The 16197-nt window shown below is 49.6% G+C and overlaps 1 protein-coding gene across 2 annotated transcripts in view; it reads right to left on the bottom strand.

Moving 5' to 3' along the window:
* BCL11A (BCL11 transcription factor A) overlaps positions 1-16197 on the bottom strand; it is a 73289-nt gene that overhangs the window by 7476 nt on the left and 49616 nt on the right. Inside the window, exon 3 of one of the 2 annotated variants that reach the window (XM_086631133.1) lies at positions 419-2146. In XM_086631133.1, the coding sequence (XP_086487259.1) occupies positions 419-2146 (1728 nt within the window). Of the gene's footprint in view, positions 1-140; positions 2147-16197 lie in introns of those variants that run through there. The other variant, XM_086631132.1, reaches the window with a different exon arrangement.

The following is a 16197-nucleotide window of genomic DNA, read 5'->3' as shown; positions in this document are numbered from 1 at the left end:
CAAGCACTTTCCGAATATCCTTAGCTTCCATGATTTCCATCACAAGGGACTAGAAAACCTCTACGGGGATGCAGGACTGGGAAGAGGGATGGGGGTGGACGGGGAGGGAGGGCGGGGAGGGGGCGGGTACGAATATACCTCTATTCAGTTTTTATCTCGTTATTCAAGACTCGGTCACTGTGCCATTTTTTCATGTGTTTCTCCAGGGTACTGTACACGCTAAAAGGCATCTTACAAATCTCGCATTTGTAAACGTCCTTTCCCACCTGCCCGTGTGTTTTCATGTGCCGGGTGAGCTTGCTACTCTGGGCGCAGGCGTAGTTGCAAAGCTCACACTTATACGGCCTCTCGCCCGTGTGGCTCCGTCTGTGGACGGTGAGATTACTACAGTTCTTGAAGACCTTCCCACAGTACTCACAAGTGTCGCTGCGTCTGCCCTCTTTTGAGCTGGGCCTGCCAGGGCCCGGGCCACTAATATGGGGGGTGCTCCCTCCGCTTCCCGTGCCGCTGCGGCCTGAGATCCCTCCGTCCAGCTCGCCCGGCGGCGTGGAGAAGCGCAGGCTGCCGTTCTCCGAGGAGTGCTCGGAGGAGGAGGCGAAGGGCGATTGTCGGGAGTCGCCGAAGCTGAGGAAGGGGTCCTTCAGCTGCCGGGAGGCGGCGTAGCCCGCCAGCCACTGGGAGTAAACGTTCTCGGTGTTGGGCATGGCGGCGGCCGGCAGGTCGAACTCCTTCTCCAGCTTGATGCGTTTGGAGAAGGGGCTCAAGGAGCTGGGGCTACCCAGCAGCAGCTTTTTGGACAGACCTCCCGAGGCGGACTCCCCCGGGGAGCAGCCCCGGCCGTTGACCGCCCCCTCGTCGATGCGGTCGGACTCGCCGGCCACCGAGTCTTCGTCGCAAGTGTCCCTGTGCACCTCGGGCTCGGGGAGGTGGCCCCGCTTGTGTTTCTCCCCCAGGACCTGGTGGAAGGCCTCGCTGAAGTGCTGCATGGAGCTCAGGACCATGCCCTGCATGACGTCTGGCATCGACCGGCTCTCCTCGCCGGCCCGCGAGTTGTTCTCGTGGTGGCGGGCCGCCTCCAGGCTCATCCCGAAGCCGTAGTCCGGCCGGTCGCTCTCGTTCAAGTCCTCCTCCTCTTCCTCCTCCTCCTCCTCCTCCTCCTCCTCCTCTTCCTCCTCTTCCTCGTCCCCGTTCTCGGGGATCATGTTGGGGTCGGTCTCGCTCTTGAACTTGGCCACCACGGACTTGAGGGCGCTGCTGGCACTGCCCACCAGGTCGCTGGTGCCCGGCTCGGGGGAACTGGCGGTGGAGAGCCCGTCGTCCGACTTCACCGTCATGGGGGAGGACTTGTGCATGTGGGTCTTCATGTGGCGCTTCAGCTTGCTGGCCTGCGTGCAGGCGTGGTCGCAGAGGTTGCACTTGTAGGGCTTCTCCCCGGTGTGGCTCCGGCGGTGGACCACCAGGTTGCTCTGAAACTTGAAGGTCTTCCCGCAGAACTCGCAGGACTTGGACTTCATGGGCGGCTGGGAGGGAGGAGGAGCGGACTGCAGAGGAGGAAGGGGTGGCGTGGCCAGGAACGGGGGCTTGCTGCCGGGCTGGAAGGGCTGCAGCAACCTTTGCATAGGGCTGGGCCGGCTCGGGGACAAGGGCGGGCTGGAGGTGTTGCCGGCCAGCTCCCGCAGCCGCCGGGAGAAATCCATAGCGGGGGGCTCCATCGCCATGGGGTTCAGTCGCAGCACCCTGTCAAAGGCACTAGGGTGATGGGTGGCCAGAGCCATTTCTTCCGCACCCAGGCGCTCAATGCGATGCGGATCCAAATGGTGCCTCGGGGGAGGGCTAAAGAGGGGCGGCGTGGGTGGGAAACGCCCTTCTCCCAGCCCCGACGCCTCCCTCGAGACCGAGCCGGGTATTCTGAGCAGGTTAAAAGGGTTATTGTCTGCAATGTGAATCCCGTGGAGAGGTGGCTGGGAAGGGCACTCTGCACCTAGTCCTGTTGGGATACCAACCCGTGGCGTCAGGGGGCTGCCGTGCTCGCTTTCTAGGTAGATCCGTAAGCCGTGCGTGTTCTGTGCGTGCTGCAAGAGGAACCAGGCGCTGTTGAAAGGCTGTTTACAAGTCGTACACGTGTAGCTGCTGGGCTCGTCTTTACCTGCAAAACAACACACAACAAGCAGCGTCAATCTCCGGCCGCCCACCGGCAGGCGAGAGCTCGTCTCCCCACCTAAAGCTCCTCTGCTCCGGGGCACTCGGCTGGGAGCTGGGGAAGGGACATCCCAGCTCAGGCACGGGCCGGGGACGGGAGGAGGTGAGGGGTGGGACAGGGAGCTCCAAACCCACCCAGAGTACCTCCACCTTGTCCCGCCGTCCCCAGCCCTGGGTTCCAAACCGAAGCCCGGTAGGTAACCGTGGCCAAAAAGCTCTAAAAAAAACCCAAAAAGAGACGATGAAGTCAATCGCCGCCAGCTACGACTCGGCAGATTTTAGAGGCTGCTAATATTTAAATAGGGGAGAAACTCATTAATTAAGTAAATAATTAATAAACAAAATTTAAAAATTAATAAAATTAAATCAAATGTAAAATTCCCCTTCTGAAAAGCACTCCAGAAAAACATGTGTGTTGGTTCAAAGGGGCAACCCAAAGCATCTCAACCGCTAGCAAGCTGGGCACCGTCACGTTATTCGCCTCCTCCTTATTTTGAGAGACTAAGAACGTGCACGAAATTAGGCAGCATCTCCTGCCCCTCAGCAGAGATTCAACTCTGGGGCAAAAAACCAAAAAAGCCCCAAAGTAAAATTCAATAAAATAAGAGTGCAGGACAGGGAGAGGGAAGGCAGAGAGAGCGGCAGCTCTGCCAGGGAAAGAGCTGGAGGGTGGCCAGGAGCCCTGGCCCATCGCCCTGCCGGAGCCGCATTATTTCTCTCGCACTGAAAAGAAGCCGAGGATGGTAAATGCCACTTTGGCAAGTAGCGAGCTCACTCTATTTCATGATAATTTATTTTTGGAGATAACACGGACATTATAAAAGAGCAACCAACTAATAAATAACTAAACAAAAAGCCGGCTAATAATGACGGCAGAAAGCAGCCCCTTCTAATATATGGCAAAACGAGGGGGACGAATAACTTTTTGAGGGCCGGCCGTGAGGAGAGAGCGGCGTGAGATATGGCGAAGGTGAGCGCGCGTCTATCGGTTACTCTAATTTTGGGGATAATTCACTTTCCACCCCCTTATGGACGCTTTTTAATAAATGCTGGTCAACTGAAACCGGAGCTAAGAGAACGATAAAAATTCATTCCCAGCCCTTCCCACCAGTTCTCAGAGAGCTGCTGTTTAGTGATACTTAAAAAAAAAACAAAAACAAACCCAAAAATAAACCCCAAACATATGCTCTTGAGGTTTGAATATTGAGCTCCGTAGGGGCATTTTCGTTCTGCGGCGAGCGGAACGATGACTTGGGGAGATGATCTGCCCCGGAGCAGCTTCCCTCCCTGCTCTCTGGCTCCGCCGTTATTCTACGTTCGGCCTGACAAGCTGAATCGGGCGCGTGAAAAGAGACTCGATCGTCTACAGCAGGCATTTAACGCTTTAATCACTTGAAAAGCCCTTGGAATAATATTTAACGTTTCACGCTGAAGCCGGTGTCGGAATAAAACACGCCGCGGTGTTTAGTATGTGCCAGGCACGCGAGCGCAGATAAATACTTAAATCTGCTGAAATTAGAGGGAAATTCAATTGGACTTTCACATTCCTACGCTCGTTTGTGAGCTAGGGGGGGGAAAAAAAGTCTGAAACGGGGAAATTTCATCTCGCTTCGCCATAATGAAGTGTAAGTTTTTAACGCCACGGTAGGAGCTAACAACGTAACGCTCCCTCGCCTCTCTACCTTATAGAGCAGGTCAGAGAAAATAGCATTTTATCTTATAATGAGGATACAACACCGAGGCGTTCGCTACCGCGTTTTAGTATTCCCATCAACTAGATATTCCAGATCATAAGGGCAGCTCGTGTAATCATAATGTCAATGAGAAGGGCTGTTACGACTGAGACTAAAGATTACATGGAAAAAGCTGCTTTGAAACTGGTAATTATTACCAGTCCACTAATAGCAAATGATGCATCACAGTTTCACCATATAATCTGTATTTCACTCAGCTCCTGCCAGTACGGCTTTTTTATATTACAGCACTCACAAATTCTAAATTCCTAAACGACGGTCATCAATAAATGCGTTACTTGCCATAATTTGCAAAATTACTTTGTTCATAACATCTTCGACTGTTATAAAGACTGGAATTGATTTCCTGCATGGCAAAATTAGGGCTACATTGATTTAGTGGACTGTAAAATGTAATATTATTCTTCATTTGCTTGCCTGAAAAACAAGTTCTCAATTCACCCTCCGTGTTTGGTAATCAAGATAATAATTGAAATTTAAAATCGTGTTTATGTACAAAACTTCCCCAAACAACCCACCATTTTCAAGAGAGCAACGTCAAACCAGGCAATAAAATAAAGCAGCGAAACAGTTAAAATCCACCAGCCGTTTGCCTCCACCTCCTGCTTTGAAGAGACACGATTTCTAATTTGTCTATTAGTGCTTGATTAATTATGACGGCTATTGACTGACCATATCACCACCTAGAGATACGTTCCAGTCTGATGCAGCCTTGCCAAACTGCAAGAATTATGGCACTAATCCACGCGTCGCCCGCCAGCGGCAAGACAGGTCCACAGATCGCCGTGGCAAGCCTTGGTTTTGGAAGGGACTCGCCCTTCCTTCCTCCCGTCCCACCACCATGCTTTTTGGTACAGCGTTCGGGTCCCCCCAAAAGCCGGCCGGGATTGTAGGACCCAAAGGCTGTGGATCCACCGATGCCTCCTAGCTACGGGCCAGCCCTGTGGCAAGACCATGGGCAAGCCAGGAGAGCACAGCAGGGAGATGCAGTAACCAGTGCTGGCGAAGGACAGAGCTGGAGAAGGTCCCACAGGGCTCTTCGTGCTTCATCATCCACTGGGGCAATGTGATGGGATGTGTTATCCAAAGCAGCGCTGTGACGCCATCGGAGCTTTGGCCTATTTCCAAGAGGCTATCGGGAACCCCTTGGATCGAGTTGCGAAGAGGGTCATTGCCGAACCAGCCCTCCTCAGCCACCAGCAGCGGGGCTGGAGCCCATGTCCTCAGCTGCTTTGCATCGAGGAATTTAAGGGTGAAAGGGACCACCAGCTCTCACTCTCTGACCTTTCCTGCATTACATGTCGCTCAGTTGGCCTATGCCATGACCAACACCATGTCTTGGTTAAAGTGTAACCTTCTCCAGCCCCGCAAACAGTCTTTAGGGCAAAGCACAAAATCCCAGTGAAAACCATTTAAATCAGCTCAGAAGACAACAAGAGCACCCACTGCTTGTCACTGCAGTAGGTTCCCACAGCTAACCACATTCCCAGACAGGTACTGGAGTCCACTTGAATTTCCCTGGCTCCAACCTCTACCCATTCTCTTCTTCTGTAGAGTTTCTTTTTGGCCAACACACTCAAAAGCCTCTTAGTACACAATGTGCCCCGCCACGCACACCAAGGGTACTTGTGCACCCTAAAATCAAGGTACGCTTCAAAACATACTTATTTTTCCATCCTGAAGCCACCCCTCCATCCTCCTCCACTACTCAAGGACCAGCTCAGCCCTTCTCAGCCCAGCATCATGCTGGGAAGGAGCTGATTTTCCACTAAGCCTCCCGCAGTGATGCTGCCTTCTGAGGTACCGCACTCTGGATGTGTACGTAGAGCCCCAATTCCCCTCTCCTAGCCAGGCACCATGGCAGGTGGTACCCAACCATGCTCTCAACGCGCACCGCTCGACAGCCTTTACAAACCACCCCATAAACCTGTCCCTGTTGCTCTTCATCCGTCCACCCGCCTTTGCTTTATCCGCAACGCTAATCACTCACAATTGCATATTCATTTCTAAATCACCAACAAACTTCTAACCACCACTGCAGCTTCCACCAGCCCCTGCTGACCATCCCATCCACCGATGCTCCTCCAGCTAAGCCCCCGCGTTGCCAAATCTGTCGGCTGGCTCTTAATCACCCGTGCTAGCAATACCCAGTGCTCGGTCTTCCTACACACAATGTCACGCAGCGCCGCGTCCAACACCTTGCAGAGTCTATTTCATCTACATTTATCAGCCAAAGTTGTCATCTGGAAGAATGAAATCAGGTTTATTTGACACGATCTATATTCCATAAATCTAAGTTGAGTGGCATGAATTACATTTCTATCCTTTAATTCTTTATCAATTGAATCTTATATTGTTTCTTCAACTATTTTGCCGAGCAGAGGTAAGCAAAGTGTTGCCAACTCTCCCATGGTTACCCCAACCAGCTTTTGATGGTGTTTTCCCAGTCCGTAAGCTTTATTAAAAACCAGTATCACACACTAACTATTTAGGGATTCTTGGGTGCAAGTTGTAGGGGCCTTTCCATTTAAAAATATTTATCTCCATTGGACCTTGTATAAAATCCTCCTTGACTACTAATGAGCTAGAAAAAACGTCATCGCCCGCCGATGACACAGAAACATAACACTGCTGCTTTCCAGGTGTACAGCAGAAATATTTATTTAAAATTCCTGCCTTACTGCTCCTTCCATCCATCACTTCTAGGGTTTCCCTTTTCTCCAGGACCCTAAGAAGCTCTCCTCTTCTCCTCTCCCCATGCCAGCAGGAGTTTTCCTTGGCATCTTCAGCTCCCCTGACCAATTCTCTATCCATCACGGTTTCTCACTGTGATTGATTGCTATCTATTTTCCATTTTTTTAATTGTCATATATTGATTTTTTTAATATCTAATTGCTGTTCTCATCTCACCACTGAAGCGGGTGAAGTGGGTTTTGGATTTGGGCCAAAGTTGCCCTCTCCTTCCTGGACAGCTCATCAACTCTTTACAAATAGCTTCCAATTACTATTCGCATTTTTGCCTGTACATTTTTCCTCCCACTCGATTTTGCTGCTCATTTTCTTCGTATTTGAGAAATTACCTCTTTAGGAGAATTACATGGGGATACCATGTACCAAATACAAACGTGGAGCCAATATGAAACTCGACTGGTCCTCCCCAGTGAAGTCTCACCCACCGTTATGTATTTATTCCTTTTCTACGTTTTGGCCAGCAAAGGACTAGTGACAGGGCACGATATTTCACTACAGCACAAACGTTTAATGTTTCTCAAGTTATTGGCTCCTGCTGAAAAAAAAAAAAAAAAACAGCAGCAAAACAGCTCTTGCCTGCCATGTCCCCAAAAGAAGTGATTTAACCAGTGACACACGAGTGACAGATATAGCTTCTGATCCGAAAAATGTTAACAAATGGGTGGGATGGATATTGGCATTTGAGTGCCTTTAAGGGCACTTGGCACAATTACTCAGTAAAATATGAAGAGATGGCTGCTTTCAGCATTAAGGGGCTTTTTTATAGCAAAAAAAAAAAAAAAAAAAAGCTGGTTCTTCTGTCCTGTGTTCACAGATACACCCGGCGCGCTCAAAATCCAAGTCGAAGCAAGCCAACGTCTCCAGGCACAATCTAGCTGGCTCCAAGCAAGACCCACAGCCATGTCCACAGCCACCGGCAGCAAAGCCAGACGAGATGCTGTGGAGAAGACCAGCTGGGAGAAGAAGCTGTCAGCTAGATGCCACTGCTGGGAGGGGGTGGGGGGGACAGGGAGAAAGGATTTCTGGAGCTAGGCATGCAAGTTCAGGCACTGCCAAGTGAGTAATGGAATAATCTGCATGAGCGTGCCAATGTGCTTTGGAAGAGCTTTCTCCGTTTCTCAAAAGTCAGGGCTGGATCCAGGAAAGCTGCTCGCCGGACACACCAGCGGCTTTACGGAAAAGCAACACTGAAACACCACGTGCAGCATCCTCTCGGTGCCCCTATCCCACACAGGCAGCCCATGGTGCAGGACGTTGTTCGGGAAGGAGCTCCAGTTAAGGAGCGCGACGTTGTTATACCCTGTGTTTTACTGCGGGGCATTGTGCGGGCTGCACACCAACACCCCAGTTTCCAGTGTTTTCACAAACAAAACGGCGGTGTAAGCAGTGACTGCGTACGTGCCAATGGTGTTCACAAGGATTCCGTGCACAGCTGCAGATTTACTCCCTCGGAGAAATCCCCGTGCCAGAGAAATCTCCGAGCAGACCAGGATTTGGCCCTCGCTGCCCGGACGGTCCTCGTTCTCGGCAGCGTCTCTCCGCAAGCCAGCACCACCACCCTTGGTGGCTTAGCTCCTGCGTTCTCCTTCACCTTCCCCAAAAAACCTGCACGTGTAAGCAAAGCCAAGGTGTCTTTACTGGGCTCCCTGCACCTATAGGGTGCGTACATACCTTCTGCTATCAAACTGCAGAGAACAAAAGTTAAAAGCAACTCAAACACCTGCGACCTGCAGCAAGTGTCTCCCTTGCTTCTGCTCGCCACCAAACAATTATCAGAGGAACACTCTGAGCCAAACCCAGGAACTTCTTTATTCAGCTTTAATGTCAACTGACTGCTTAATTTTTGGACCAATAAATTTGGAATTGGTATGGTATTTAAAGGGGAGAAGAAAAAAAATTGAGTTAATTGTTACCACTTGTACTTGACTCGGTTCTTCTCCATCTGGCTCATCAAATATCTCTTCCCCCCCCCCCCCCCCTTTCCCTCTCTCTCTTTTGGAAATCCGTACTGTTGAAATTCCCTTCAACTGAAAACTAGAGAAGTGAAACGGTTGGGACACAGGAAGCGTCGCAGGGCTGGGAGATAAGTGGGTCCACTCCACGCCTGCACCAGCCCACTTCTCCCTTGGTAAGAAAAAGCTGCTTTGTCGTGACTCACCTTTTCCTGGTAGTCGGTAGCATCAGTTTAGACGGGAAACTGTAACTGTCCAAACATATTTTTTTCCTTCTTGCGCTAATTCTTCCTCCCGATTCTCCAGATTGCAAAAGGCGCGTTATTAACCTGGTCCGTCATTAACCGGTTATAAGTAGCTGTCGGCACTGTTAGCATTGGCATGGTCGCTGCTGTTGTCATAATAATTATCATAATAATAAATAACAGCAGTAGCTGCATTTACGTACAGCAGGGTACTTTCTCTCTAATCTTTTCTCTTTATCACTAGATGAACCGGATTCAGACGGACCGAAGAAGGAAAACGTCCCTGAAACTCTCTAGGAAGTGACGCAGTGTTGCTTGTGAAACGAGAAGCACCGTTGCTGTTGTGCATTTGAAAAATAAAATTCTGCCAATCGAGTCCATGTTGTTTACGAACAGGCCTGACAGTGGCTCCTGGGACGGGCTGAGTTGTGAAAACGTCAAAAATCTAGAAGATGTTTTGCTTTGTGGGACCCTCAGCGCCTCATTTGCCATCTTTACCAGCCTTTCGTTATCTACAACTGATTGATAAAAGACTTATTGATATTCCCGAAAAAAATTATTTTTCCCACAAATTCAAACTCCCTGAAATAATTTTAATAAAACTGGCAAAATACATTCTAAACCAAGTATCAATAATGCCGTTCTTTCGTTACACCTCCTTTTAAAAGCCTTTTAAAGAAAAAACAGGTCGAAACACTAACGCCGAGACCCAAACTCCAAAAAGAAACCCGAAACAACAGCACTAGTACAAACAAAGGCACAGCTGGCACTGCCTTGTCTTTCAAAGGTTTAGATTGGAGTTAGGATCTCCAGGAAATCACCTTTTTCTCCCAAAGCCAAATTTTCATCACAGAGGGTTTCCACAAAACAGAAGCTTTTTGGGCCTGAGGAAAGAATGAGCAGGAAGGGATGGGAAGAGGGAGGCCAGTTCCTCCCTGCAGAAGAGCAACGTGCAGCATCCTCGGCGGGGGACACAGCCAGGCTCCTCGTAACCCTGGGGACCATCTGGCCCATGTAGGAGAAGTGCAAACTTCATGGATGACCGTTTTGGTTGTAGCCTCAACATATTTTATGTATTTACTCATTCTTCTAAGCAGAACTGAACCCATAACACCTAGTTTTCCCACCAAAAAAGAATATTTTGTTAATGATCAGCAACAAAATGCAGGGTTTGTCGGAGCCTCGGTGGGGAGGAGCAGGGTGCTGGGGTCCCACCGGAGCACACCAGCGCTGCCAGGCGTACTGGCCTGACCTCAACGTCTGTCACCATTTTCAAGGCGATTAGTTTGGCCACCAAAAGAACCTGCTTCGAGATCCAACTTGGCAAGTAAGTAATCAGGCTGCGACTGATTCTGTGCTTTTTTAAAACTTAAGGGGGGTGGAAATCTGTCGCGTTTTGATTAGCGAGGAATGGAAGAAACCTGCCGTCAGAAAACAACGTTGTGCTTGAAATTCAGCTTTGAATGAAGTTTTAAAAAGAAACCCTCCAGCAAAGAAGACCTGATCACACACACGTATGCACCCTATAACACTAACACTATGGGGATGGAGAAACACAGGAAGTGCAGACGCAGCATCGCACGGGGAGTAGCTCCATTAACTTCCAGCACCGGCAGCAGGACCTAAAGGGCAAACTACATGGTCTTGTCAGCCCCATAGGAGGAACTCCTCACCGATACCATCTTGTTTCTCTAAAAACATCATTAGCAAAGTAACCAACATCCCAGACGCGCAGGCTTCCCCGCCCGCCTCTCCCGAGCACAGGCACAGGGATTGTAAATGAATGGACTCAAACAGGAGCGGGATCGCGGGGATGACACCTACTAAATCAGCTCCTCTGGACCTACTTGGTACCAGATGTGACCCTTGCTGGAAGGTCCACCTGGGCTGTGACCCACCAAGGATCAAACCTCCTCTAAGCCCTGCCCCAAAAAGAGCACTTTTAAAGCCCAACCTGACCATCTAGCAAACGATACCTTGCTCCAACGGTCCGTAATTACGCATTTACGCAGTGGCTGCTGGGGACAATCAAGTCAATAATTCACTTTTTAAATGCAGTGTTGTAATTATACAGCTACAGAGAGCTTCCAAATCATTTCATTCACTCTCATACACTTATGTGATGAATTGTTTCCTTTTCTACTGTTTTCTCCCCGGCCGGTGGCATCTGAAGGCAGAGTGCACTTCAAAAAGTTTCTTGCAAAGGAAAGAAAGGAGACGATCTAGCATGACATCTCAGGTCATCTCTGCTGGCATGGGGTGGAACACAGCACAAGACTCCCGAGCCTTGGCAGATGCTGGCCATGGGGTGTTTCTCCTGGTTTGTATCGCAGCTTCGGCATCGCTCAGCCTTGCAGCCGGCACCCGGCATGGCTGAGCATATGTCACAGACACTGCTCTGCAATGCACATCATACACGAATTTATCTCTTACCTATAGAGTATCTCAGCCGCACGGCCAGGATGCCGCTTTCCTGAGAAGAGCCGCTAATGCTCGGTCACCCAATTAGCGCCGCGGGACCACGTCGGATGATGCGGCGGCTCTACCGCACAGGGCACTCCTGGGGACGTGGAAGCACACTGGCATTTTGAAACGGCTGTGAGCCCTCTCCCAGAGAGAAACAGGGGCTGGTGTCTTCCCACCGCTGCTCATCAGCACGCACGCTGCTGCCAGGGCAGTGCCGGGCCGTCGAGTCTCCTCATCACCTACGGCTTAGCTTTGTTTTTGCTGCATTTCGCATATTAGCATCTCTATTTGACGTGCCCGGTGCTGTAAAGCACGTACATTTCAACCATTGCCTTGCAGAGATGGGGTGGTCCCTGCCAGCCCCCCTCGGCCCTTCTCGCCAGCCAGGCACTGCCAAGGTTCCCTTTTCCATCCCACAGCACCCCTGCTCCCACCAGTGTTTCGGACAGGGTGTCGGCAGAGCCGAAAAGCCCCAGCCCTCAGTAAAGTGATGGGCTTGGGGATCTGCATGTACAAAGGCTCTCCTTGAGAGCCGTTTTCCACCTTTTCCTTCCCAAAATGGATCCTCTTCAGACTCTCCTCTTTCCCAGCCTTCCCCTTTGGCTCCTTTTCCTCTCACTTTCAAATTAATGATATTTAGCCAGCAGCAAACCATCCTGACAAAGTGGGTCAGGGGAACTGCAGGTCCCCCCGAAACGACACCTCCTCTGCAAATCATCTGCCAGGAAGGCAAAGGTTTATTCTGTCCCTGAGCAAGTTCAATGTCACCATGGAGTTGCAAGCACAGCAAGTGCTGAACCACAATCCTACGACGTTTAGTTTCATAACTTACACAAGTGAGTATTAGTAGAATCGATAATATATATATTTTCCCCTCTCTGCTTTGCAAATAGGACCAAAAGGTGTCGTAAAGTTGTCCGGTCTCCTCCGGTTTATTCTGTCTCCTCTCCATCGTTGAGATATCCTTGAAGTTGAAAATGATATAATACTCCGAATATCTGGAGTTTGGAGGATGTAAGACTTGTAAGAATTGCTACAGCTTTATTGCGTTCTCGGGGCACGGAGAGGATTTACCATACATACATCAAGTCAAGGAATGCAAAAAGGGCATACAAAAACGTGGCGCTTCGAGCTCAGGAGTTTAAATTCCCAGAAAGGCAGATAAAGAGTGGATTTTCTTATTTATAGATTTGCAGATGAAATCCAACAAAACTGGCTTTCTCCCCCCACCTAAAAAAAAAAAAACAACAAACCCTCCCTCCTTTATGTCAGTAAGGCTGATTCAATTTCCAGGCTTGCAAGGTCTCCTCTCGCCGAGTATTACCCGACCCCAATAACACGCACTGTTCCAAGGTTAAGATCTGTTTCCTTACAATAATGCGGAAAGCTGTTGTTTCAGTCGCGGCTGCAGAATTCAGCTTTGAAGGACAGGTTAGTACCACACTACATTTAACTGGATTCAGTTCATCTGATTATACAGTGCCTTGCTTTCTGGAATATGTAATCATCTCTTTCTGATGACATTTTAAATATCCAACTAGACAAATAATTGCAGCAATAATTGATAGCTGAGTCAAGCTGGAAGATTATTGATTGGCACGGTACCCGCTGAAACAAATGTTCATCTTTCAAACATTACAGTGAGGATGCTTAAATCTAACTTTTGCTGATAAATGATAAAAATTTGATTTACTGATAAAACCACCGGAATAGAATAAGCACTTCGGGATTTGATTACCTGCTGAAATTTTTCGAAGAAAAATTAGGCAGCGGGATTTATATTCTATTTCACGTGAATAATTGCCAAGATACGGATAAGCCATTGAACATAAACACACACGGAGAAGTCTTAAAGAGTTGCTGATTAACTCTCTCCCTTCCCGAACGGTATTCATCTGTTCCTAATCACTGCTTACGTAGGAATTTATCCCGCCGCCTTTCCGAGGATCTCATTACCGGTGACGGGAGTTACGCGTCGGGAAAGATCCCCCCCCGTCGTTTCCCCAGCAGCTCCAAGCCCTCAGTTTAAATGTGCATATTCTTACTCCGCTGTGAACGCAGCCCAAGTGAGGGTTTCATCTCAGTTGCCGCGGTGTAAATCAGGAGCGCCAGCGCCCAAATCCGCGGCGCCGCATAAAAGCAGCGGGAGGGAGGTCAAGACCAGGTGCGTCCGCAAACCGCATTCGTGATCTTAAAGGGAGAGGGTTTAACGCCGAAATAAACCCACGTTCCAGCTTTTATTACACAGGGGTCTGTTTAAACGTGGGTTTCCTTCTAATTATGAAATTCCCAACCCCGCAGTGCTGTCTGTATGTCAGGGGGAGAGAAAGGGAGGGGAATTTCTGAAACTTACTGATTAGGAGGAAGAGCGAACGGCCACGGCAGAGGATCGCGTGCGGGGAAAGGCAAGCGATGGGCTGCCTAGTAGGGCAGAGGAGCCATCGCAAGGCAGAAGCCTGAAATTAAGGAAAAGCACCGGAATATTTGAGCAGGGAACAAAGAGCATAAATTCCAGGGTAAGAGATGAAAAATGCACTGAAACATTTTGAAACGGAGCCATTAGGAGCTGATTGAGTCTCAGAGCCACTGTTAAAAACCAGCCGCTTGTTAGACGCGGCGCTCAGCTGAGCCCTGACACTTCAGGCGTACGAGGGGGCTTGTCGAGCGGCTTCGCTCTAATTTAGAGATCCTCAGTTAATTAGAAAGCCCTCAGATTTTCTGCAAATGCGGGTCGCTATCGACAGCTCGTGCTTTTGATGCTTTCCGGGTGACAGTTGCCAGACTGACCTTCCCGGCGCTGGCAGGGCTGCCCAGACCTTCGCCATGTCGGGGAATTCAATCACGGCCGCCGGGAAGTCACAAGTAAGGTTACTCTGCTCCTACACGCCGTTTCCTCCTCTGAAACACGCCCTGATGAGATCTGCATTTGCTTAATGCTATACATAGCTCCAGCTTGGAATTATTATTATTTTCTCCCCCTGCCCAGTGGATGTGAGCCAGCCCAGGACGTTGGGGTGGGAGTTTATCGAAGACGGTACCAGCAGAGGTTGGAAGCAGAGATGTGCTTTACGGGGGATGACTTGCTCGTGTTGAACCCATGCTGTGACCGTGGGAGGGAAACCTCCCTTTGGGATGTTCATTCCTCCAATGCCTACGGCAGGTAGTGGTGGCTGCAGGGGATGGAGCCTCTGTCCAGGGTGCAGCACACCTCGAGCGCCCCATCCCACAGGGATGACTTTCCCAGCTGCAAGCAGGATCTGGTGATGCTCTCGGAGTAGAAACCACTGATAATAGGTAATGCAGGGCAAATACTAACACAGGCAACCACCAAATGAAACGAGGCTTGTTTGGAAACACAAGGGAACAAGTGGAAGTTACAGTGACAACCCAAAGGCGAGATGACGGACCTGCAGTCACACAGGGAGTCGGCGGCAGACACTAGAAAATTAACTCTCAGGAACAGTCTAGCATTGGCAGGGAAATGAATGAGATGATCTAAGAGATATTTTCCACCTCTAATAGGATTTGATGATGATTCTGCATAGGCTTTTGTGCTAGCCTGGCTTTTGATAAAGGCATGGTGTCTCTTTTCAACCCACATGCAAGAGAGAGATTAATAAGTTGCGAACTTGGCCCACCTCGGCTATAAATGCTTCCTGTGCCTATAGGGGAAAAAAAAGCCAAGCTATGACTGATAAAAAAAACCCTCAGTCAACTGAGTGTGGTTAGTGCTTTTACACCCAAATCTTCAGTTATTAAGAGATTTAGAAAGGAGAGGAAGATTCTCCTCCAGCACCCAAAAAAGCATCAATTTAGTAGGCAGATGGACAGCAATGCACAAACCACAACCAGTTTAGGAGCTTTGGATTGAGATCTTTCCAGGGAGAGCCCCACTGGGGATGGAAGAGGAGATGAGATGGCTTCAGCACGTCTTGCAGGTCACTTTTGCCCCACACAGGTGATGACAGAAGTCATCTGGGGAGACCTGGCGTGGAGACTTTTGCCTGCTCACAGCCTCAGATCGGTGAAGGACAAGACCAGAGGACTGGCCTCGGAGGATGGAAGAAAGATAGCACTGATGGTAGAGAATGAAATGGAAACAAGAGTTTTTAAGCACACGAAACAGATTGCAGAGAATCGCATGTTTTTGCAAGATAAGCATTTTCTTACAGGAAAATGCAATTAAATGTTGTAACTGCCAGCACTTAGATACCAGTAACAGCCAGCAACAAAAAAAACCCTAACCTCACCTGATTAAGTGAATAATCTTCTGCGTAATCTACGTCGTCATACCATGATACCCTTTCCTGGGAAAAATGCCCCCTTATTCCATGGGCTGCTCCGCTGTTATTTTTGAGCAGGAGGATTTGGGGATCCAGGCCCTCCTCTTTAGCACTATTAGGATTAAATCCTGAGCCTTGCTGCTGTCTAACCCTTGTGTTGGGCCTAAAGAAGGTGGCTGCTGTTCAGAAGAGAGCCACTCTCCTGCTCTTCATCCACGAATCTTCCTTTTCTGACTCTTCACCTCTTTACTTTGACAACACATCAGATAAGGGGTCTGGGACGTCCATCATCCACCCATCTGCTTACGCTAGCAAAGTCAGGCCACGTAGGTTGCTGTACATCCTGGCGCGCAGGAGGACACGGGCCACGCTGTGACCTGCCAGCAGCACCCCTACATCCACGCAGCTGGCACAACCCATCAGGGAGCCACGTGCCCATCTCTGCCGGCATCGCTTCCCTCGCTGCCAACACACAGTCTCCCACAGGGCAGCTCCGCTTTTCGGGAAAACCCACCCACGGGGCCAAAGACGGGCAATCAGATACATC

The sequence above is a fragment of the Tauraco erythrolophus genome, chromosome 2, assembly GCF_009769465.1.
Source record: "Tauraco erythrolophus isolate bTauEry1 chromosome 2, bTauEry1.pri, whole genome shotgun sequence".
Classification (NCBI taxonomy): domain Eukaryota; kingdom Metazoa; phylum Chordata; class Aves; order Musophagiformes; family Musophagidae; genus Tauraco; species Tauraco erythrolophus.
This window is presented reverse-complemented; position numbering and strand designations above follow the sequence as displayed.